General features: G+C 42.1%; 1 protein-coding gene across 1 annotated transcript in view; it reads left to right on the top strand.

The window, feature by feature from the left end:
* The first annotated feature begins 1,022 nt into the window (after positions 1–1,022).
* The window catches only part of LOC125454353 (juxtaposed with another zinc finger protein 1-like), a 124,112-nt gene continuing 98,970 nt past the window's right edge, over positions 1,023–26,164 (top strand). The window contains exon 1 of the mRNA XM_048535032.2: positions 1,023–1,777. Within this exon, the coding sequence (XP_048390989.1) occupies positions 1,663–1,777 (115 nt within the window). The 5' untranslated portion in view covers positions 1,023–1,662. The remainder of the gene's footprint in view (positions 1,778–26,164) is intronic.

Here is a 26,164-nt window from a genome sequence, read left to right as displayed (position 1 = left end):
ATGCTGCTTTCCCAAACTGAATCAGGACAAAATGTAAGCGTTTGTGATTTTCATACAAAAGTAATGGCTTCTGGCAAAATACTACATTGTCGTGTCTAGCCTAGGTTATATGATCTTATAACGAGCAATGTTTAAGTCCTGCAGAGAAACAGGTGACACAACTGAGCTGTGTATTATCAACCACCCATTAACAGGATGATGACTCAGATACTGAAGACACCATACCAAACAACAATGATGCATCAAGCCTTATAGTACACCAACTATGCACAATAACAGACAGCACACTGCAGAGTGAAGCTATATAGCCAAGTCCAGATAACTGTAACAAGGATGTAATGACTGAATAAAAACTGAGAGCACTGCGAATGCTGCAAATCAGGAACAAAAGCAAAGTTACTGAGGAAGGGTCACTGGACCTGAAACGTTAACTCTGTTTTTGCCTTCACGGATGCTGCCAGCCCTGCTGAGCTTTTCCAGCAATTTTGTTTTTGTAATGACTGAATAATCTGTTTGTGTTGCTCATCTCCCAAAACATTATCTAAATTTGTAGACACAATGTAGTTAAATACATTCTTGTAGATGTTATCACAAAGAGTTCTCATTTTTTTAAAGGGAAAAGGGGGATGTCATGCTATTGCATGGATTCCAGACTATGCAGGAAGGTACCTTTGAAACAGTTAACAATGACATCATAGCATGTGACATTCCGGTATAAAGGCCTTGCCTGCAGTCATTCAGTGTAATGGAATTGGTGTAGAGTGTTCTTAATGTTATTATAAATTTATGAGGTGTGGGTATTGCTGGTTAGGTCAGAATTTATGGCCATTTTAATCGTCCTGGAGAAGATGATGGTGAGCTGCCTTCTTGAATTGCTCCACTTTGAGGTTGGAGAGACAGTAGTCTCTGATAGTATAGCACTGTAAGTGGTTAGTGTTGTTAATAACTCAAATACACCTGTTTCAACAAGGGCCTGATCCCTAGAGAAGTTCTCAGACCAAACCGTACTAGCATTACCTCAACCATGTCAAATCTCACCAGGGATTTGTAGGCAAACGCATAACGCTATTGGCTCACAGATGACTGAGAACGAAGTTACGGAAATGTTTCAAGGGCAATGGAAAATTGGAAAGTCACGGAAACTTAGCGGAGCTGATTTCAGTTCATATCTGAACTGTCGTCAAAAGCGTGCCGCGGAGGAGAAGATATTGCCGGAGGGTTGTGTAGGGTAGCTATTGTCAAGTTTGGTTAGAGACCAAAACAAAAGCTGCAGCTGCTGGAATCCAAGGTGGACAGCCAGGAGGCAGGAACAACACGGACAGCATCTGAAGGATGGGAGCAGTCAACGTTTCGGGGTATCGCCCTTCTCAAGGACTTTAGTGCATGGAGGTTTACAGAAGTTGCGTCCTGGCTGAACATCTGCGGAGCCACATGCTTGTATTGGTCACGTGAGCAGCGGAGCCAGCCTCAATGAAATGAAGGCGGTTTTTTGGCAGCAGCAGCTGCTGCCTCTGCCGCTTCTGTGAGGAACATGAAGGTGCAGGAGTGAAGGGCGAGCCCGGGGCTACGGCCGCTGTGCATGTGGCTGACTCGGCGGCGCTTGCTGTGAGTGGGCCGGGGGAAGCCGAGCCCTGCCCAGGCGCGGTTTTTTTTATTTTTACCATGACAGCGTTAGCCGCCGCCTCCTTCTTCTCCAACATTTGCAATTTCGGCGGATGCGGCCTCACCTTTAACACCCTGGCTGAACTTATCGAGCACATCGAGGACACTCACATAGGTAGGTGCCCGCCGGCCCGCTAGCCCTGCTCACCGCTCTGCAGGCTGAGCTGTCAGAGCCAGACCCGACTGGGCTCGAGTGGTCCAGGCCTGGCCCATGGGCTCGGCTGCGAGGAGAGCCGAGTGCATCGGCCTCCTCTCTCCGCACATCACTGACAGCTCACTGAGGGGTAACCGTGCAGCTTACAGCATCGGCCCGGACTTGGGAAGCTGGAGAGGAGGGACTGCATCTCCGAGGACCGTATGTTGCTCACCTGATGAAGGGCACAGGCAGGAGAGGGAGCGGGGAGAAGGCACACACCTCAGACTTTTAGTAGGATTTGTTGGCTTCCTCTCACAGCGTGCCAATGAGTTTGCTGTACGTCGGTCAGCATTATAAACGATGCACGGTTAGCTTTTCTCCTAGTTTGTGTTTGGCAGGAAACGCAGGCTGGCTTCGGTGGTTTTCATTATACAAACTTTTATCTTTTCACGATGGTCAGCAATTTGGTAGTTAACTTTAAACAGTTCTTGAAATACAAAAATAAGTTAATACTATTTTTTCTAGGTGAATTCACAATAAGAATAACTGTCAGTAGTCTACTGACAACCATGCAGACTGTCCTGTGGTGCAATATTGTTTTGGTATCATAAAGTTAATGGACAACTTAAAAGTAATATGTTACTCATCATTACATATGTGAACTTGGTGGTGGCAGCATGTCAACAGATGTTAGCTGCTTTTGTGATTTATATTTATGCTTTTGGCAGTTTGTGCGGTGACCTGATGAATGGTTTTTCTAAACACTAAGGATTTTCATAAGTTGATATCATAACTTTTTAATGTTTGTAAGGTAATGTTTTGTGATAGTATAATAATGTCTTTATTTGTAGGTAAATGTTTATTTCCCAATTGTAAATTCAGTTTGGGTTTTTCAGATTTTCTTTTAGTTTTCTTGTATGCTGCTTCAATTAATTGCTTTCTTCAAGTTTAAAGGTCTGCACAAAACATATGCTTTCGAATTTGCATGTAAGAAAATGCTATGGTTGTTGTATTGCCTGAAACCTAATTTTGAAGTCAGCTATTTTGGATAGATAAAATACATGTATATGGTTATTAAGATGCTATGCAGAATAAATTTGTGTGGTTTCAATTCTCTTTGATCTTTGGCCAGGACAAGAGTACGGTCTTTGGATATAATCAGATACAAATTAGTAGTGTTTCTTAAGTTTGTAAAGATCACTGGAGAATGTGACCAAAGGTTGCTCTGCTGGATTTGTGGATGAGGGGGGGCTGTGGGTGGTGGAGGCGGTGTGTGCAGTGGTACTTTTCAAAAACTAGAATTAAAGGTAAATGCACTTGGTCAGCGAGGAAAGGAAATTTGTTAATAAGCATGTAATCTATTTTACCTTTTATGTTGAGAGGTTTGCTAACACTGGCTGCTGAAGTTGCCAAAATGTGCTCTTCACTCTCTGTGCAGAGTAACTTATTTCCCTTCCATAACCTTGTTTTTTTAAAAAAGAAAATCTTATAATTTTATATTTCTGTGTAGCTCAAAAGCATCAACTCACCCACAGTATTATTCATCATTAATGAGAGAGGCAGTAATTAATTCTAGGTTGGTTGTATAACTGTGAAACAGCATTGGTGATGAGTGAACCATGGCTGTGTACAGGGGAGCACTTCCAGACATGATTCCTGCATGTATAGCAGTCATTAGCGAGGTTGTATCATCTTCCTCACCTAGCCATTAATTGTGGTAGATTTCTGTGGAAGGGGTATATGTTGTTTAGAAATTATTGATTGTTTGCCTTTGGGGTGTGGGCAAAGTGGCAGTTGTATGGTATGAAAGTTTTTTATTTTAACGAACCTGTTGTTCCTTTTTTTAAAAAAGTCTTTTGGAGAATTGCTTACGATGTTTAACTTTGTGTTCCTGTATCTCCAATGTTTGGAACTCGAGGGAATTTCCTTTGTGTCATACACTCAATTTTAATTTGACTGTTTAAACAGCACTTTTATTGTGCAGAGCTGATTTGTAAACTGTATTGCTTACTCATTCTCAAACAGTTGAATCTTAAGTAGCACTTGCATTGCATTTTTGGAACCTAGTATATTTTGGCTAAGTTGTAAAAGGATATTGGAGTAGTGATGGTGAATTTTAACTTGTTTTAATATAGCAAAGAAAGATACCTGTCTGCATTATGCAGATTGTGATTATACTCAAGTGAATTCTGAATTTTTGGTAATTCTCCAAATGTGTGTATAATGATGGCACCTATGCATATTACGTGACCAAGAAATTGTTTCATTATTCAAACGGTTAAGATTCCAGTAGAAATGAGTTTTTCATGATAATGTTTCCAGTTCTAACATAATTATTGACTTGATTTAAAGCTTTATTTTTGTTCCTTCCAGCTGCCATTGCGATTATTTTACTTTACCTCATTCATTTTATCATAATATATCTGGAAATACTTTCTTATCAACTTTCTCCCCTAATTTCTGCGTTCAAATTTCATAATGTCTCTACCTATGTAAACATACCACTGTAATTACATACACCCGCCAGGGGTGGTGTATAATATCTCAGCTATCGTCAGGAAAAAGCTGGTGCTGCACCGAACTTTGCTTCCCAAATTTTCCTTTTTGTTTAAACATTTGGTGGCTGTAGCTTTATACAAAAGTATTATGGAAAAAATGAGGACAATGTATGATTTTAAAGAGAAGATTTGAGTAAAATCTATATGCCTCAGTTCAATTATCTTCCATTCCTCTACACCTTCAGAGTGTACTTGGTCTTTTCTAATATGCTTTACCATTTTGGTAATGGTACACATTGTTTTTTGTAATATTTTTATGCCAGTATTTATAATGGAGACACTCCCTCTACATTTTGCAACATATTAATGAGGAATAAATTACTATTTGAAAATTTTGCTTATTTTGGTCTACCACATGAAACACTCCATTTTCAGAAAATGGTTTTGTCTTTGTATTGGAGATCCTATATTGGAATAGAACTTACAATCATCCAGTTGTACTGTCCATTAACTTAGGTACAAATTCCACCACAATGTCAAGTGAGGGTAAGCATGCCTGTAAAGCCAAACTGAAAGTTCCTATCTAAAATGTGTAGATCAACTGTGACCTTTTGCAAAAAAGAACTGCATCTTGCAATTTCATTCACCATTCAAGGATATTGAATAGTGTGACATTCGTGTACTTGCATGGTAAAAGGTACATTTAAGGCTTGTCCATTTCTGTCTAAATCTTTTTATTGATGGCAGTGGAAAATAACTGTTAATTGTATAGAGTTCAACTACTTCACTGTTTAGCTGTTGTTGATTCAGATTCTGTGTTGTTTTCCCAGAAGTGTTATGGCACAAAGATGTCATTCAGCCAATTGTCTGCATCAGCTCTACGAATGAGCATCATGGTTTGGTGCCATTCTGTTGCTTTTTCCCCATACCCTTGTATATTGGTTCCATTTAAATGGAATTGATGCCCTCCTTGAATGCCCTTTTTTTTTTTTGAACCTACCCTTCACTACACTTTCAGGCAGTGCATTCGAGATCGTAATCAGCTGTTGAGTAAAAATGTTTTCTTGCATTATATTTCCAGCATTCACAAATCCTTTAAACCTGGTGCTGTCTTTGTTCAGTCCTTTTTACTGTAAATGGTTTCTCCTTTAGCTATTCTTTCCAGCCACTCATGATTTTGAAAACTCTTCTATCAGATCTCTTCTTAGCCATCCAGAACAGTCCCAACCTTTCCAATCTATCCACATAACTGGTTCCAAGAATGAGAAACAGCAGTTATGTGGATCTCTTCTGGATTCTTTCCTTTCATGTGCATTCTATATTGTGGCACCCAGAACTATCCCTAGTAAAGAGACCTGAGGTGTAGGTGTGTAGTTCCTTTTGAAGGCGGAGTCACAGACAAGGTGAAGAAGGCATTTGACACACTAGTCTTCATTGGACAGAACACTGAGTATAGGAGTGAGCTATCATGTTGTACTGTACAGCCACAATGGTGAGGCTACTTTCAGAATACTGCATACAATTCTGGTCACCCTTCTGTAAGAAATATGTTGTTAAACTTGAGAGGGTACAGAAAAGATTTACAACTATCTTGCTTTGACTGGAAGGTTTGTGTTACACTCAATAGGCTGGGGCATTTTTTTTCCTGGAGCATCTGAAGCTTAGGTGTGAACGTATAGAGGTTCATAAAATCATGAGTATGGATAGGGTCACTAGCCAAGCTCTCTTTCCTAGGGTGGGGGAGTTCAAAACTAAAGGAGAAAGATTTGAAAAGGACTCAGGGTGGGAGTAACTTTTTCATGAAGAAGGTGATGTGTCTACGGAACGAGCTGCCAGAGAAAATAATGAAGGTGGGTACAATCACAGCACTTAAAAGGCATCTAAATGGGTACATGATTAGGAAGGGTTTAGCGAGATGTGGGCCCAAATGCTAGCAAATGGGACTAGGTCAGATTGGGATGTCTGGTTGCCACAGACTAGTTGGACCAAAGGGTCTGTTTTGCTGCTGTATGATTCTGTGACTACTCCACCTGAGGTCAAACAGGTGTCTTATACAAATTTATCATTAGCTCCATACTCTTGTACTGTATACCAATATTAAGGAAGCCCCGATTATCGACTGCTTTCTCCATTTTGGCCTGCTGCTTTTAATGACTTGTGCAAATATGGACCCACATCTCTCTGCTCATTCACTCCCTTTACAACTGCACCCCCAAAAATTAACATCTGTTTCATTTCTCATTTAAGTGTTGTGATATTTAGAGAGTTTGTCTCCGTCATAGCAAAATGCATCACCTTACACTTTGCATTACCGTTCAGTGTTGTAGTTTAATAAGGTGCTTAGTTTTTTTCCCTGTTCCATGGAATTCAAAGTTTCTCTCAAGAATACTGTTGCTGTTTTGATGTCTTACATGCCCCAACTACCAGTAAGATGTCTCATGGAAATTGCAAAGGTCAGCTTAATGGTGAATGGCATTTGTTCATTGGCTGAAATTTGTTTCTCAATGAAAATGTTCAACAGAATATGAACTGCAACATATTTATTGGTGCTGAGGTGTATTCCAGTTCAGCATTTTACTCAAATTATTTGGAATTGAAAGTGTACTTTTTTCATAGTTTGTTGACAATTCCTGAATAATTACCATAGCCATAAATAGGCAGACTAGTGAATTTCAAGATGGCATTAACCTTCTCTCAGAATGGGCCCGAGTGTGTCAAACAAATTAATAAAGTGTCAGGTGTTGCAGATTGTTCGAAAGAATGGGAATGCTACAAACTAAGGCCCCCTTGTGGTACAGTGGTAGTGTCCCTACCCCCTAGAGCAGGAGGCTTCAGTTCAAGCCCCACCTGCTCCAGCAGTGTGTAATAACATCTCTGAACAAGTTAATTAGAAAAATGGGATCCTACAAATTGCTCAGGGTTGGAAAGTCATGTTGAGGTGGGACATGATATTGATGAGGCCTCTTTTGGAGTAATGTCTCCTGTTATAGGAAGGATAAGGTTAAGTGGATAGGGTTCAGACGAGATATACCAGGATGTTCCTGTGTATGGAAGGTTTGAGTTTTTAAAAAAAAAAAGCTGGATAAGTGGAGACTTCTTCCACTGGAGCGTAGGAGGTTGAGAGGTGACTTTACGGAAGCTTATAAAATAACGAGGGGTATAGATCGAGTTAATGGTAGGGATTTCAAGACGAGATGGCATATTTTTAAGGTGAGAGGAGAGCAATTTTAAAAGGCACATGAGGGACAATTTTTAAGAGGGCGGTTTGTGTGTGGAATGAAAGTCCAGAGGAAGTGGTGGATGTGGGTAGACCTACGGTGTTTAAAAGACCTTTTGGATAAGTACATGAATATAAAAGGTTTGGAGGGATATAGGCCAGGAGTGGGCTGGTGGGATTAGTTTAGTTTGGGATTATGTTTGTTTGGCGTGGATTGGATGGACCAAAGGGTCTATTTCCGGTTTAAAAGATTCTATGCCTCTATGGACCTAGGGCTACAGATGCATAAATGTTTAAAAGGCAAGCAAAGAGTTGGGATTCACTTTAGAAGGTTTAAGTTAGAAAGCTTCAATTTTTGCTAAGCTTGTGCAGAACCTTTGGTTGAACCTTGGAGGACTGAATGTAGTTCTGGTCTTCATATTACAGAAATTACCTTGCTGCATTGGAGGAAATATGGAAAAAAAAATTCACACCGATCAAGCCATAACTGACAATAGAAGGCTGAGGGGTCATCTGGAGATCTTTAAAGTTATGAAAGTGTTCAGATGAGACAGATGTGAAAAAAAAAGTTCATCTTGTGGGAGGATATCAAAACTAGGAATCTGAAAGATGAGTCAGTACTAAGTTCAGTAAGAACATCAGGAAACTCTTTGTTTTACCTGAAGAGTGGTAAATTGAGAAGGTGAAAAATGTCCTGATTGTGTGTTCCTTGGAGTGGAAAGGATTAATATGATCAAATAGAGATTTTCAGATTGAGGGATTTTGAAAACTTGCTTTTGGTGGGAGTGTTAGTAACTATAAACTGCTATTTGTTTTAAAATGTATAACAAAACAATCTAGGGAAGGAGAAATGCTTTCACACATGTGATGTGAATCAGAATGCTCCACTAGAAAAGGTAGTGAAACTAATTTCTTTGATAAGGGATAATAAAATGTGAGGCTGGATGAACACAGCAGGCCAAGCAGCATCTCAGGAGCACAAAAGCTGACGTTTCGGGTCTAGGCCCGAAACGTCAGCTTTTGTGCTCCTGAGATGCTGCTTGGCCTGCTGTGTTCATCCAGCCTCACATTTTATTATCTTGGAATCTCCAGCATCTGCAGTTCCCATTATCTCTTTGATAAGGGAGTTGACCAGGTATTTGAAGGTTACAGATGACAAGAAGAGGGAATATGAGGTTAAACATGGCTGTTGTTTTGAAAGTTTGGCAATTTTGCAGTGGACTAAATGATATCTCTGAGCTGCAAATTCCTGTGGAACTCACTGGTATAAGACTTGCATGGAGTATAAATTTTGACTTTGGCTTCTTAGTCTGATTCTGTAAGATCTATTCAACTTGTTCGTATTTCACAATAACATGGGTTAAATTTATCTGAGATTTGCATCTGTTAATAGCTTCCTTGAAATTTTACTTGAAAGCTTTCACCTGTCCCTCAGAAGGTTTGGTTTGAGTGTTTTGCTTCGAACAGTGGCTCAGTTTTCTCAATATCTTGCAATAAACCAGTAATGGTTATCTGGTCAAATGATGAAATGACTGCCTTCAGTATGATTTATTTGAAAATTTTCCATTTTAAGAAAATTGTAAATTAATTTCAGAAGCATTACTTGTTTAATCAGCTGAGAAAAGGAATATGACAGATGTATTGATTATCCACTTTGGTTTTTTTAATATTGACAACTTCCATTTTATGTAGCATGTTTTCAAGTTTAAAAAATGTCCTAAATACTTTGCAAAAGTTATTGATAAGACCAAGCTATAGAAGATTGATGCTGTTTTTTTCAAAAAAAAATCCTGGATATCAGAAATGGTAAGGTTTTGCATGGGAGTTCCAGAGCTTTATGGTGAAGACATAGCTGCTATTTATGTACCGATTTTAAACTTGATCTATAAAACCCCTGCAGTGAGTGTATGCAGATATTCAAAAGTTTATAGGGCTGAAGCAGCTAAGTAGATGGCAAGGAGATGAAATCATGGACTGATTTTTAAAAACAAGGTTAAGGGTGCTAACATTAACACTGGCTCCCATTGCAACAATGTCAACAAGCATGGATGATGAGCAGTGTGCCTCCGAATTTTATTTTTGTGATAGAGCTAATTCGTTTAAGTGCTTGAACCTCTTGACTTTTGCTTTATAACATAACTTTATCATAAGACTGTAAGAAATAGGAGCAGGAGTAGGCCATTTGGCCCGTTGAGCCTGCTGCACCATTTGATAGGATCATGGGTGATTTGACATTCCTCATATCCACTTACCTACATTTTCCTCATCATCCTTGATTCCCTGACTGATAATGAAGACAGGGCTGAAACAGATCAAAGATCTATTTAAGTGATGGCTGAGAGGGGCTGACTTTTGTGGCCTCTTTTGAGTAGAGGACATGCAGCTTAGATAAAATCTTTGTTAATAAGATTTTTGAAGTGAGTTAAGATATGAGCGGCTGAGTTTTGGATAAACGGGGAATAATGTAGAGTGGAGGGTAGGATACTGACTAGGATGTTATTGAAATTGTCACAGCTAGATGTAAGAAAGGCATGAATTGAGTGGGCTTAAAACAGTTGCCAGATATTGATAAATACTTAAAACTAACAGTGCTGTTTATTCGTGAATTGAATTTCATGGTGTAGTGTGCACCAACTTTTGTCAAAGTCTTGATACAAAACATAATCTAAATGTGTATGCTTTTAATAGTTATTTTCCCATGATAGTCTGATTTTGAAATTGTGATTTCAACAGATGTAATTGTAGAAAAAATAAGTTGGAAAAGTCTTGTAAATCACCAACCGATGAGAGACTGACTCACTAAGTGTTTTTCGGAATTTTTATCTAGTCCTCAAGACTTTGTTAATCGCACTTTGTCCAACATCCAGCTTTTTCAAGTAAGCAATTGGGAATTGGTGCAAATAATTTTCAGGTTGTCAGAGGTCATTGTTGCTGGTGTTTAATTGAAAGTTGACCTCTCCCACAATTTATGGGTAATGTTGGCAAGAGTGGAAAAATAAATGAAGACGACGAACGGGGCAAAACTTTGGTAACCATTATAGCTGTTAAATAACCATTTGAAACTATGTATAATGTGCATACCTTGAGACTTGAATTACAGATGGCAGAATGAGAAGGGCTTTCATCATGGAAGCATGTTTCTCACCGTTGGTTGAGAGTCTGTGAAAAGATTCCAAAAAGTTGGATTTTGGAGACAGTGCAATTAACAATAAATACGGTCTTGAGGACTAGATAAATGTTCCGATTAGTCACTTTCTTTGGCTTTTTTCTGGAATCCTAGTAAATGAGTCTCTTGTTAGCTGCTGATTTTTAAATCACTTTTAGAAGCAAGAAAATTTACAGCACAGGAACAGGCCCTTTTTAGCCCTCCAAGCCTGCACTGATATGCTCTCTGTCTCAACTAAAACCCTCTATTCCCATCCTATTTGTGTATTTGCCAAGACGGCCTTTAAAAGTCACCTATAGTATCTGCCAGCAGTGAGTTCCAGACACCCACCACCCTCTCTTTCAAAGAAACTTGCCTTGTGCATCACCTCCTAAACTTTGCCCCTCACACCTTTTTAAACCCATGGCCCCTGGTAACTGACTCTTCCCCTGCCCCAAGAGTGGAAGAGAGGAAAGAGAGACAAAGCTTCTGACTGTCCACTCTGTCCATGCCCTTCATAATCTTGCAGACATCTATCGGGTTGCCCCTCAATCTCCGTTGTTCCAGTGAGAACAACCCAAGCTTCTGCAACTTCTCCTCCATAGCTAATGCTGTCCATACCAGGTAACATCCTGGTAAATCCTTTCTGTACTCTCTCTAAAGCCACCACATCCCTCTGGTATTGTGGCAACCAGAATTGAACATGTTTCTCCAAATGCAGCCGAACTAAGGTTCTATAAAACTGCAACATTTACCTGCCAATTTTTAAACTCTATGCCATGGCCGATTGAAGGCAATCATACTATATGCCTTCTTGACTACCTTCTCCAGCTGCATTGTCACTTCTGGTGGCCTGTGTACCTGTACACCCAGATCCCTCTGCCTACCTATACTCTTAGGGGTTCTGCCATTTTCTGTATATTTTTTCCATCTGGATTAGACCTTCCAAAATGCATTATCTCACATTTTACTCGACTTAAACTCCTTCTGCCGTCTCACTGCCAAAGTCACCAACCGATCTATAATCCAGCTGTAACCTCTTATGGTCCTCATAGCTATCTGCATTTCCACCAACCCTTGTGTTATTGACAAATTTACTAATCAGATCAGTTACATTTTCCTCCAGATCAAAAATAAACATTACAAACAGCAAAGGTCTCAAAACGGATCCCTTAGCAATGCCACTGGTCACAGCCCTCCATTCAGAAACACACCCTTCCACTGCAACCCTCTGTCTCCTATGACTGAGCCAGTTTTTTTTTAAAAATCCATCTTATCAGCTCACCTCTGACTCCATGCAGCTCTAGCTTCTGTATCAGCCTGCCATGAGGGACCTTGTCAAAGGCCTTGCTGAAGGCCATGTTGACAACATCAGCTGCCCCTACCCTCTTCAGTCATCTTCGTCACTTCCTCAAAACTCAGCCAAGTTAGTGAGACATGACCTCCCCTTCACAAAATCACATTGCCTCCTGCTAATACACCTACTGATTTCCAGGTGGAAGTAAATCCTGTCTCAAAATCCTCTCCAATAATTTCCCTGCCACTGATATAAAGCTTACCAGCCTATAATTAACTGGATTATTCTTGCCATCCTTCTTAAAAGAACAACATTGGCTATTCTGCAATCCTTTGGGACCTCCCCTGGAGCTAGTGAGGATTCAAAGGTTTCCCTCAATGCCCCAGCAGTTTCCTCCATTGCCTCTTTCAGTATTCTGGGGTACATCCCATCAGGCACTGGGGACTGTCTATCTTGATGGTTTTTTTTTTCAAGACCCCCCAATATCTCCTCCCTTTTGATCCCAACATGCTCCAAACTACATACACCCCCCCCCCCCCCCCCCCCCCCCGACTCATCATCCACCAAATCCTTCTCTTTGAATGCTGATGCAAAGTACTCACTTAATACCTCACCTAGTTCCTCTGGCTCCACACATAAATTCCCTTCCCTTGTGGGCCAACCCTCAGCCTGGCTACCCTCTTGCTCTTTTTGTAGATGTATCAAAAGCTTTGGGATATTACTTAATCCTGTGGGCCAAAGACCTTTCATGACCTTTTTTTTTTCTAGCCCTCGTGACTCCTACATTTGACTTTCCTTGTATTCCACCCTTGCTTCATGTGTTTCCAACCTCCCTGGCCTTGATAAATAAATGATGTTTTGTTCTGGATTAGGCTCACAATATCTCATTATCCACAGTTCCCTAAACTAGCCATACTTATTCTTCATCCTAACAGGCATGTGTCAGTCATGAGTTCCCAGCAACTTATGGTATGCGGGGGGGCTTTTGAGTATGGTTTTTTTCCCCCTCAAATATCTGCCTCCAAAATACATCCTTCAATTCCTGACTAATATTGTTGTAATTAGTGTTGCCCCAATTTAGCACCCTCACCTGACAACTATGTCTATCTTTATCCATCATAGAACATAGAACATTACAGCACAGCACAGTACAGGCCCTTTGGCCCTTGATGTTGTGCCGACCTGTCATACCGATCTCAAGCCCATCTAACCTACACTACTCCATGTACATCCATATGCTTATCCAATGACAACTTAAATGTACCTAAAGTTGGTGAATCTACTACCGTTGCAGGCAAAGCGTTCCATTCCCTTACTACTGAGTAAAGAAACCACCTCTGACATCTGTCCTATATCTTTCACCCCTCAATTTAAAGCTATGCCCCCTCGTGCTCGCCGTCACCATCCTAGGAAAAAGGCTCTCCATATCCACCCTATCTAACCCTCTGATTATTTTATATGTCTCAATTAAGTCACCTCTCAACCTTCTTCTCTCTAATGAAAACAGCCTCAAGTCCCTCCCTCAGCCTTTCCTTGTAAGACCTTCCTTCCATACCAGGCAACATCCTAGTAAATCTCCTCTGCACCCTTTCCAAAGCTTCCACATCCTTCTTATAATGCGGTGACCAGAACTGTACGCAATACTCCAAGTGCGGCCGCACCAGACTTTTGTACGGCTGCAGCACAACCTCTTGGTTCCGGAACTGATCCCTCTATCGATAAAAGCTAAAACACTGTATGCCTTCTTAACAGCCCTGTCAACCTGGGTGGCAACTTTCAAGGATCTGTGTACATGGACACTGAGATCTCTCTGCTCATCTACACTATCAAGAATCCTCCCATTAGCCCAGTACTTTGCATTCCGGTTACTCCTACCAAAGTGCATCACCCCTCACTTGTCCGCATTAAACTCCATTTGCCACCTCTCAGCCCAGCTCTGCAGCCTATCTATGTCTCTCTGCAACCTACAGCATCCTTCGTCACTATCCACAACTTCACCGACCTTAGTGTCGTCTGCAAATTTACTAACCCATCCTTCTATGCCCTCATTCAGGTCATTTTATAAAAATGACAAACAGCAGTGGATCCAACACCGCCCCTTGCGGTACACCACTAGTAACTGGTCTCCAGGATGAACGTGTCCCATCAACTACCACCCTCTGTCTTCTTTCAGCAAGCCAATTTCCGATCCAAACTGCTATATCTCTCTCAATCCCATTCCTCCGCATTTTGTACATTAGCCTACTGTAGGGACCCTTATTGAATGCCTTGCTGAAATCCATATAGACCACATCAACTGGTTTACTCTCATCTACCTGTTTGGTCACCTTCTCAAAGAAGTCAATAGGGTTTGTGAGGCATGACCTTCCCTTCACAAAACCGTGCTGACTATCCCTAATCAATTTCATCATTTCTTGATGATTATAAATCCTATTCCTTATAACCTTTTCCAACACTTTACCAACAACCTGAGGTAAGGCTCACTGGTCTATAATTACCAGGGTTGTCTCTACTCCCCTCCTTGAACAGGGGACCCACATTTGCTATCCTCCAGTCGTCTGGCACTATTCCTGTAGACAATGATGAGTTAAAGATCATGACGACCATCAGTACCTTTTTAAAGCTTACTGAATTGTGATCACTATTCCTGAACTGCTCCCCTACTGAGATGTCAACCACCTGGTCAGGCTCATTCCCCAGTATTAGGTCCAGTACAGCCCCTCTCCTAGTTGGGCTATCGACATACTGTTTCAAGAAGCCCTCCCAGATGCTCCGTACAAACTCTGCCCCATCTGAGCCCCAAGCTGTAAGTGAGCCCCAGTCAATATATGGGAAGTTGAAATCACCCACAACAGCAACCTTGTTACTTCTTACTTCATGCCAAAATCTGCCTACATATCTGTTCTTCTATCTCCCACTGGCTGTTGGGAGGCCTATTGTAAACCAAACATTGTGATTGCACCCTTCCTGTTCTGAGCTGTACTCATATTGTCTCGCTGTATGAGCCATCCATGGTGTCCTCCCTCAGCACAGCTGTGATACACTACTAGTTAAGGAGACTAAGCTTCCCCCCCCCCCCCCCCACCCCTTTTTTTATATCACCGTCTATATCCTGCCTGAAACATCCATATCCTGGAACGTTAAGCTGCCAATCCTGTTCCTCCCTTAACCAAGTCTCTGTGTAATAGCAACAACAATGTAGTTCCAAGTACTAATACAAGCTCTAAGTTCATCTGCCTTACCTGTTACACTTTTCGCATTGAAACAGATGCACTTCAGTCCACCAGACCTGCTTTTGCTTTGCAACCACACCCTGCCTGCTGTTCTTGTCACTTAATGACAGCTCTTTTGCAAGCTGCCTTCTGCAAGTACTTGCTGCACTAATGCAGATCTTCTGCACGTCAGCTGATCAGTGTCACCATTGCTGCCCTCTTAATCTCACTAAATGAGGTAATTTACAAACTGTATAATGAGCCATATTTGTTTTAAAATTTTTGCCATTGATTGATTAAAAATATCTGTAATTCTATGAACCCAGACCTTTTGGCCCAGAGTTTGGGATGCTACTGCTGTACCTGATATTGCCAGATGATCTCCCATCTAAGTACTAACCAGGCCTGTGTGGGTTTAGTTTCCAAGTTCGGGTGTTTTTGGACAAGTGTGGCCGAAATGCTAGTTTTATAAGATGTTCCAAAAGAGTTAGATACCTGTATAATTCCTGGCCTTTTATCTTAATTGCCCTCCTTATATGACTAAAGGCATGGAATACATGCCATAGCGCATCCCTTCTGCCATTGATGTGCCTTATTCAAATGAAAATTCTTGAACTTGAGCACTTCAGTTCAGTGTTTCAGGTTGTGAAGAAAGTTTTAGGCAAGATCTTTTTGTACCAGTGGCTAATGTGGGCAAGCTAGATGAGGGAAGGATAGACTTGGCTGAGAAAAGAAAAGGGAATCGTAATGCAGGGGCAGTTTGGAATTCAGTTAAGGTAAAGCTAATTATAAATAGAAGCTGATTAAAGTTAGTCATAAGTAAAGCTATAACTAGGAACATTGAATAAATGCTTATAAATGTGTATCAAGATTTGCTCAAGTTTAGTCAGTGACCACTGAGTTTCTGAGAGGTTAACGGTCTGGGCCATATTTGTGCAGTGCAAGGGGCAATCTGGGTGAGGATTGAATATGAAAGTCAAATAACTGTGGTTCGTCCCCTCCCCCCACTGCACCCCACAACCAGCCCAGCTCTCTTTCCCCCCCCCCCCCCCCCCCCCCCCCTCAACCCACTGCATCCCAAAACCAGTCCAACCTGTCTCTGCCTCCCTAACCGGTTCTTCCTCTCACCCATCCCTTCCTCCCACACCAAGCCGCACCCCCAGCTACCTACTAACCTCATCCCACCTCCTTGACCTGTCCGTCTTCCCTGGACTGACCTATCCCCTCCCTACCTCCCCACCTACACTCTCTCCACCTATCTTCTTTACTCTCCATCTTTGGTCCGCCTCCCCATCTCTCCCTATTTATTCCAGCTCCCTCTCCCCATCCCCCTCTCTGATGGGTCTAGGCCCGAAACGTCAGCTTTTGTGCTCCTGAGATGCTGCTTGGCCTGCTGTGTTCATCCAGCCTCACATTTTATTATCTTGGAATTCTCCAGCATCTGCAGTTCCCATTATAACTGTGGGTATAGATGAGTTGTATGTTTGTAGCTCTGATTAACTGCTGCTCTTTGTAATGCTGTATCCATTTACTATGTTCCTCCATGTTCTTTACTACTTTGCTTTATGTCTGCCACCCCTTTTATAGTCAATGTGTTTTTAGTCTAAATTTCAAATTTGGGATGCAGGCAATAGATACATCTGAATTAAAGTGGGTGATGATGCAAGGCTGGACAGAGAAGATGCATCTGCCTGTGACTGGCTGTATTTGTAAGAATGACGGCTGCGCGATCCTTGTGGAGATGCTGTCCCATCTTCATACTGAGTATATATGGAGTAGACTTAGAAATTGTCCAGCAACTCCAGAGTGGGCATTAAGACACTGTAGGCCATCAGCAGTGGCAGAATTATATTAAACTAGTCTGGAATCTCATTGCGAACATATTGACATCCTGTTAAGCTGAGGAATCAACTCTGGTTCCTTTAACAGTAGAGTATGGTTTCAGGAGCCATAGCAAAATTTGAGTGGAAAAACTCTCCACTGTGTGAAGTCATATCCAGCATAAAGAAAGATAGTTGATCTCCAGCAACCATCATTATCTCAGCCCAGGCTATCAGTGCTGTAGTTCCTTTATGGAGCAGTGCCATGTTAAAGGTTTTATCCCTCATTTTGCTGTTACTCCTATTGTTGGGTATCTTTATCAATTTTCTACTCTCTGGACATCCCTGTCTGCCTGTGGTCTCTTCTTTTGGATCATCTTCTGACCTGTTAATTCCAAAAACCTTTTACAGCTTCCAGCAAGTTACAGAAGTGTTACCAGCTGATCCACAAATTTTGAAACCTTGTACTGGAGAAACCTTTATCAATTCTGGCACATGCATTATACAGGTCCTTTCTCTGTGCAAAGGTACAGAATATGCAACCGCTTCTGATTTGTTGTTCCCCTACTACCCTAGCACCACCCCCATCCCCCGCTCCAATTTAATCAAAGCTGATTTCTCTCTCGTTTTGCACTGTATGAAGACAAATTTTCCATCTTCTGAGTGTGACCAAATTATCCTGCACTTAATTGTCTTAACCTCCAAACATTGCAGGAATTCATCCAGATAGTATTCCAGGCCCAACCATTTCCAAAATATCCTGCCTTTTTGTGCAGGCTCAAAAGCAGAGCTTTTTGCCAATTATGCAACATTCAGTACCCTTTGCAAGTCCTCGGGTGCTGAAAGAGTCTGTATCTGTATGCAGGAAAACCTGGACAACATTTTGGTTTGTGCTAATAAGTGACAAGTAATGTTGGTGCCACAAAAATGCAAGCATTGACTTTCTCCTGTGAGACAGAGTTTAACTACCTCCCCACAATGTCCCATTGACATTATTCAATCTGCTATCCTTATGTAAGATGCAGCTGATTTAAAAATCAGAACAAGAGCAGCCTATAAATTATTTGGGCTGTTGTGCAGATCAAAGGTTGAGAATCCATTGACACACAACTCACTTCTTGACTCCTGACCATTCACCATCTCTAAGGCATAAGTCCAAGGTGTGATGAATGTTTTCCACTTGCCTAGATGAGTGAAGGTCCAAAAATATTTGAATGCAGACACCGTCCATGGAAAAGTTGATTCATACCATATCCAGAATCCTCCAACATGCATTCCCTCCATGCCATTATACCAAAAAACCTGCAACCTCCTACACCTAGAAGGACAAGTGTAGCAGATGTATGGGAATACCATCTGTGGGTTCCACTGCAAACTGTAGAACAATATGGCTATTCTTTCACTGTTGGATCAAAATCCTGGAACTTTTTCCTGATGGCACTGTGTTCCCATTTCGCAAGGACTGCAGTAGTTTGTGAGGGCAGCTTGGCATCACACATTTGGTGAAATTTATTGGACTATATTTAAAGCTAGCCTTGCCAGTGATGATCTGATCACATTTAAAGAATAGAAAATTGACATAAAAATGCTTTTTACTCTGTGGCTTTTGCTGCTCTGCTTTTTCCTTTTCCTTATTAAAGTGAGTGCCATTTCATTCCTCATGCTTTTTTCCCAAATGTTTTCCCCCCTATTTTAATCTTTTACTGCTTTCACCTCCGCCTGATAGCCATGGTTGGGCTACCTTGTTTTTTTGTATGTGAATGGGATGTGTTATTTTTGCATATTATGCATAGACAAACAACGGCTGGAATTTACTGTAGCTTCCTATTTGCCTCGTCCAATGACCCTTTTTATATGCCTATGTAATTTTGCTTTGTTTAGATTTAAGGCGACTAAGTTAGTTGCAAACTCAGTATAAAGTTATTGACACTCTTCCCTTGAACCCTTTTTACTACTAGGCCACTAATTAACAACCTATCCTCATTGCATAATACAGCTTCTACAATAGAAGTACCAAGTACTGCAGATGCTAGATTCAGAGACAGCCCTGTGTGAAGCTGGAGAAACACAGCAGATCAGGCAGCATCAGAGGAGTAGGAAAGTCAATGTTTTGGTTTTGGTACCCTTCTTCAGAACATGGCCCCAACCCGAAACTTCAATACCCTGTTCTGAAGAAGGGTACCGGCCTGAAACATTGACTTTCCTACTCCTCTGCTGCCTGACCTGCTGTGTTCCTCCAGCTCCATGCTGTGTGTTGCCGCGAGATCTATAGTAGCCTGTTTTCTGGACTGACTGATTATGGAATATACACAAGCTAACTTTGAGAATTTTCTCTCCACGCTTGCTGAAACTTAGTTTGTGCAGGTTGTAGGAAGACTGATGTCCCATGTGGTTGCTTTATTACCCTTCCCTGCCCTAGTCAATAATTGCTGTGATGGAATCCATAAATGACTGCTACCAATGTTTTCTCCCACTCTTTTTAAAATTTTGTTGCACAGTTCCCAGCAAGCTGATTATACTTTTTTGAATTTTCTGAGCTATGATATTTTCTCTCCAATATCTTCATCCTTAGGTCTATCTCTCTGAAATTTCAATTTTACCTATAGTCCTTTTTGGCATTGTAAGAATCTGAGTATTAAGTAAGTTCCTAATTTTGGTCACTTTCCGATGACCTCTCCATAATGGCATTGAACAAATAAAGTTGTAAAGTGGTTTTAAGTTGTGACATTGACACTCTGGGATGAACTGACATGAAAGTTCATTTTACAAATACGACCAGTTGGCTAGATAATTGTTGAAGAGAAACACGATGCTAAGGTTTTGTTTTTGTTGGCACTCATTGGGACAAATGCTAGAATGTCAAATTTTTAACTATCACAATGTATATGGCAAGAGAAAATGTGGGGATTTGTTGTTTGAGTTGACTGTCCAAGATTTTGACTTGGGTGGGGGGGGGGGGGGGGAAGCAAAGGGGGATCTACAGATTCTCCAAGCTCCTGGGAAATTCAAAAAAAGTGCAAGGCCTGAACAGATTAGATTCCATTTGTTTGCAGAAAGAGTTGCTGCATATGAATGCATCTCTGTTTTAATTGAAACGAACCGCCTTATGAGCTTTGTTAGTCCTCTTCAATTGATTGTTATTATCAAAACTAACACTCCAGATTACATGGAAAGTACTGTCCAATTATGGACTCAAATCTAATGAACCTTTTTTTGAGTTTTGCAAGCACAAGCTGGTTGAGTCTTCTGTAAAGTCTGTACTCTAATGTGAACTGAAGAAACACGCTGTTTGATTCGATCAGCAATTCATTGGGACAAATTCCCCATGTTCCTGGCATCACAAAGACACTCGTATACAGCATTGCTGAATTGTCTGGTAAGCAAAAGGTCTCTTTCAAGCTGGTGCCAGCATTTTTTTTGGAAAATACTTGCATGTCATTTGCATAGTTGCTGAGTGAAATGGTTTGCTTGACCTATGGTTCAGTATTGTTTGTGTTATTTTGCCTTTCCAAGATAATTTGAGATATATTGGGCACTTTTCTTGTCCAAGAGTGATGGCCTTTGGCCTATTTATGTAAGTCCAATACATAGCAAATAATAATCTGATCAAGAAAACATGTACTGTATTTCTACATCAGGTTTTCAAGCTGAACAAATGGCTAGCACTCTGTTATAAGATTACTGTATTGATAGGACACTTAAAAGGCATCTGGATGGGTGTATGAATAAGAAGGGTTTGGAGGGACATGGACCAAAGGCTGGCAAATGGGACTAGGACAGATTGGGAAGTCTGGTTAGTGCCAACGAGTTGGACCGAAGGGTCTGTTTCCCTGGTGTATGATCCTAAGACTGATCACCTAGTATGCGGAGTTGTAAGAATTCCACTGTATTTATTGACCGTGCGGGTGGACTTGCTGTAGTAGATAACCTGTTAATAGTCATTAAAGCAAGGCAAGTTTGAGAATCCTCAAATGCGTGGATATGCATTAAGGCTGGGGCTTACCCATTAGAAAGTTAAATCAATTAAAATGGGGATGAGCAGTGGGATTTGAGGGGTTCCTGTGCTACAACATCCATTTGGGCATGCATAATACCATTAAAATGGAATCTGTGTATATAATTTCAAAAGAGCCATGGTGTGTCTGCGTTGCTGTGACGTAGAAATGTGATGGCAATGGCTTTCTTCAGCCTGTTTTTTAAATAAGCTCTCAATGTTGAGCAAGCACATAGACAAGATTTTCTATCAATATTTATGTCTCATACAGTCTTCACAAAGCTGAAGAAACCCCTTTCGGTGTAAGTAAAAATGCCCTCCCAGAACTGACTGTTAATTCAGTCAGCCATTTGGTCAATTCGTGCTGCCCAGAACTGAGCGTTGGAAAAATAAGGGATGATTGACCATCAATTTTGTTTCCAGCAGCCCATAGGTGCATAGGCTTAATGAACCATGAGAATGAGGCCTGTCGTTTATGTTGCAAGGCAACTTGCAATTCTTAAACAAATTTCAGAAATTTTTCTGGCTTGTTTTGAAGCAAAGCTGTGTGGTCATACTTTGCTGCAGATCCATTTGATATGGATTTTTGAGTAATCATTTAGGAACAGCATTTTTTTTTCTTGTCATTTTAAATGCACTTGTTTGGAATAACCAAACGACTCGTCACTTTGTCAGGATTGCAAATGACTTTTTTTTTCCAGAATTCATGAGCTGAGTGGGCCAACCTAGCAAAACAATGTTTGTCTTTCCTCATTACCCTAGAAAAGGTGGTAGTAAGCTGCGTTCAGGAACTGCTGCAATTCTTGGAGTTTTAGGGCATCCACAGTGCTATTACAGAAGGAGTTCAAGGATTTTGACCCAGTGACACTAATGGAGCAGCAGTGCCAAATCAGGATGGTGTATGGCTTGGAGAGTAACCTGAAGGTTGTGGTGTTCTCATGTATCTGCTGCATTTATCTTTCTAGGTGATAGAGGTCATGGGTTTGGAAGGTGCTGTTGGAAGACCTTTTAAAGTGTTGCAGTGCATCTTGTAGATATTACACACTGCTGCGACTGAGTGTTGGTGGTAGAAGGATGGAATGTGGAAAGAATGCCATTCAAGCGGGATGCTTTATCCTGGATGGTATTGAGTATTGTTAGAACTACACTCATCCTTGGAGAGAGCGTTTCATCATACTCCAGAATCTTTTTGTAGATGGTGGATGGCACAGGGGAAACAAGAGGTGAGTTACCCCTAGGTTCTGACCTGCTCTTGTGGAAGTCTAGTCTGGATTCAGTTTCTGGTCATTAGTAACCTTCAAGTTGTTGATCTTGTGGGATTCACTGGTAATAGTGCTGAATGTCAAGGCAAGGGGTGATGCTAAGATTCTCTTATTGGAGATGGTCCTTCTCTGGCACTTAGATGGCAAATAACATTCATACCACATTTTGTGTTGGCCTGATTATTGTTTAAGTCTTGCTGCATATGCACATGGTCTACTCCCAGTGTCTGAGGAGTCATGAATGTTGTTGTACAATGTTCAATCATCAGCAAACACCCTTATTTTTGACCTTCTGATAGAATGATGTAGCAAATGGTGCTTGGACCTAAGGCACAAACCTGGGAACCTCCTGCATCGATGTCCAGGAGGTGAAATGATTGACATACAACATCTACTGTCTTTGTGCTTGGTATGACTTTGACCAGGGAAGTGTCTTTCCTCTGATTCCCATTGATACCAAATTTACTAGGGTTCCTTGATGCTAAACTATATTGAATGCTGCCTTGACGTCTAAGGCAGTCAGCCTTCACCTTGTCTTTGGAGTTCCGCTATTTTGTCCATGTCTGTAATGAGGTAGTGAGCTGAGTGGCACTCGCTGAATCCAAACGGAGTGTCAGTAAGCAGGTTATTCCTGCACAAGTGCAGCTTCATAGCATTATGGATGACCCCTTCCATCTCTTTGGTGATGAAGAATAGACCTATAGGACATAAAACTGGCCATGTCAACTCTGCCTGCCTCTTTGTAGGTTACGTGGAACAGTCCTTCTTCTGCACCTATGCTGGCCCCAAACCCCACCTCTTCCTCCGTTACATTGACTGACTGACTGACTGACTGTGCCAGCGCTGCCTCTTGCTCCCCAGAGGAGCTCTAACAGTTCATCCACTTCACCAACACCTTCCACCCCAACCTCAAGTTCACCTGGGCCATCTCCAACACATCCCTCACCTTCCTGGACATCTCAGGCAACCAGCTAGTTACTGATTCGGAGATAATGGGAACTGCAGATGCTGGAGAATCCAAGATAATAAAGTGTGAAGCTGGATGAACACAGCAGGCCAAGCAGCATCTCAAGAGCACAAAAGCTGACGTTTTGGGCCTAGACCCTTCATCAGAGAGGGGGATGGGGAGAGGGTTTTGGAATAAATAGGGAGAGAGGGAGGTGGACCGAAGCTGGAGAGGAGAGGTAGGGAGGGGATAGGCCAGTCCAGGGAAGACGAACAGGTCAAGGAGGTGGGATGAGGTTAGTAGGTAGGAAATGGAGGTGTGGCTTGAGATGGGAGGAAGGGATGGGTGAGAGGAAGAACACAGGTTAGGGAGGCAGAGACAGGCTGGACTGGTTTTGGGATGCAGTGGGGGGAGGGGATGAGCTGGGCTGGTTGTGTGATGCCGTGGGGGGAGGGGAGATTTTGAAGCTGAAGTCCATATGGGTACCATTGGGCTGCATGGTTCCCAAGCGGAATATGAGTTGCTGTTCCTGCAACCTTCGGGTGGCATCCTTGTGGCACTGCAGGAGGCCCATGATGGACATGTCATCTGAAGAATGGGAGGGGGAGTTAAAATGGTTCGTGACTCGGAGGTGCAGTTGTTTATTGCGAACGAAGCAGAGGTGTTCTGCGAAGTGGTCCCCAAGCCTCCGCTTGGTTTCCCCAATGTAGAGGAAAACACACCGGGTACAATGGATACAGTATACCACGTTGGCGGATATGCAGGTGAACCTCTGCTTAATATGGAAAGTCATCTTGGGGCCTGGGATGGGGGTGAGGGAGGAGGTGTGGGGTCAAGTGTAGCACTTCCTGCAGTTGGAGGGCAGTGTGGAGCGAACAAGGGAGTCACGGAGAGAGTGGTCTCTCCGGAAGGCAGACAAGGGTGAGGATGGAAGAATGTCTTGGGTGGTGGGGTCGGGTTGGATTGTAGATGGCAGAAGTGTTGGAGGATGATGCATTGTATCCGGAGGTTGGTGGGGTGGTGTGTGAGAACGAGGGGGGTCATCTTGGGGCGGTTGTGGCGGGGGCGGGGTGTGACGGATGTATTGCGGAAAATGCAGGAGACGTGGTCAAGGGCGTTCTCGACCACTGTGGGGGAAAGTTGCAGTCCTTGAAGAACTTGGACATCTGGGACGTACGGGAGTGGAATGCCTCATCCTGGGAGCAGATGCGGCAGAGGCAGAGGAATTGGGAATAGGGGATGGAATTTTTGCAGGAGGGTGGATGGGAGGAGGTGTATTCTAGGTAGCTGTAGGAGTCGGTGGGCTTGAAATGGACATCAGTAACTAGCTGAGATAATAAAGTGTGAGGCTGGATGAACTAAGCAAGCCAAGCAGCATCTCGGGAGCACAAAAGCTGACGTTTCAGGCCTAGACCCTCCTTCAGAGAGCTGATGAAGTGTCTTGGCCTGAAACGTCAGCTTTTGTGCTCCTGAGATGCTGCTTGGCCTGCTGTGTTCATCCAGCTCCACGCTCTATCATGTCAGATTTGACCTGTTTTTGTGCCCAGGGCATTTCTGTGATATTTGTTTTCTATTGTATTGGGCAGATAAAAATGTTGGCCCCAAGGTCTTGCACAGCCACCAGCCACTTGCATTGCACATGGAAAAATAGACAAATTCCATCGAGAGTGTGCTTTCCTGAACACTCCTCCTCTTCACTGCCTTGTGGCAGGATAGCTGAGAACTTAAAGCATTCTATCAAATATCCAGCCTAGTTCGTCCCCTCCCCCCACTGCACCACACAACCAGCCCAGCTCTCCCCCACCCACTGCATCCCAAAACCAGTCCAACCTGTCTCTGCCTCCCTAACCGGTTCTTCCTCTCACCCATCCTTCCTCCCACCCCAAGCCGCACCCCCAGCTATCTACTAACCTCCTCCCACCTCCTTGACCTGTCCTTCTTCCCTGGACTGACCTATCCCCTCCCTACCTCCCCACCTATACTCTCTCCACCTATCTTCTTTACTCTCCATCTTCGGTCCGCCTCCCCCTCTCTCCCTATTTATTCCAGTTCCCTCTCCCCATCCCCCTCTCTGATGAAGGGTCTAGGCCCGAAACGTCAGCTTTTGTGCTCCTGAGATGCTGCTTGGCCTGCTGTGTTCATCCAGCCTCACATTTTATTATCTATCAAATATCTCTTCTGGTTTTTATGTTAATGCTTTGGCCAATGTTGGTCAACTTAACAACAAACTCTAGTCCAATGACACCTGTAGAACACTTTCTTTAACTTAGTTAATATCCTATCCATTATGAAAGTTGTTATTATTGTTGTTATTATTATTATTATTATTAATTTTACTTAAGTGCTTAACCAGTTTGGTTGATATCCCTTACTTATATGTTGCTTTGCAGTAGGATTTTCTAAAAAACAGGTTTTCTGTTCACATGCTGTGTCACCATACTTGGAAGCTGCTTTCGGTGGGGTCTTTGCTAACATTCACAATGTTGGCCTCTAGAAGATGCATTGCTGTGGCCCTGGTGAATTCCTTTGCACTACTCCCTGTAGGGAAAATCTTGGTCTGGTGTGGACCTAGTAAACTTCAAGTCTGTAGGGTTAGTAGAATAGATGGAGTGTTATCCTCTCAGACTGCTATGCAGTTTAGAGAAATTTGAACTTGGCTATTTGCTGAAAGGATGACATGTCAAAATTTCAAGTTTTAAGAAATATTTCATTTCATAACTAAACACAAGATTTCTCTTCCTCTTGGTAACACCCACTTTAAACAAAGAAAGTTTGCTTTCTAATTTTAGTGATAATTTGACTACCTAATTTTTTTCAATGTTGTTCGCTGTGTGAAATGGACACTTGCTTCTCCTGGAATTAATTCAAAATGTTTCAGTTCCAAAGAGTTTTACATCTTTTCCTTTCCAACGCTACCTTTGACCATGAGAGTTTCCACTGCAGATTCATCCTTTAGCTTTGACTAGGCAAACCTT

The sequence above is a fragment of the Stegostoma tigrinum genome, chromosome 7, assembly GCF_030684315.1.
Source record: "Stegostoma tigrinum isolate sSteTig4 chromosome 7, sSteTig4.hap1, whole genome shotgun sequence".
NCBI lineage: Eukaryota > Metazoa > Chordata > Chondrichthyes > Orectolobiformes > Stegostomatidae > Stegostoma > Stegostoma tigrinum.
This window is presented reverse-complemented; position numbering and strand designations above follow the sequence as displayed.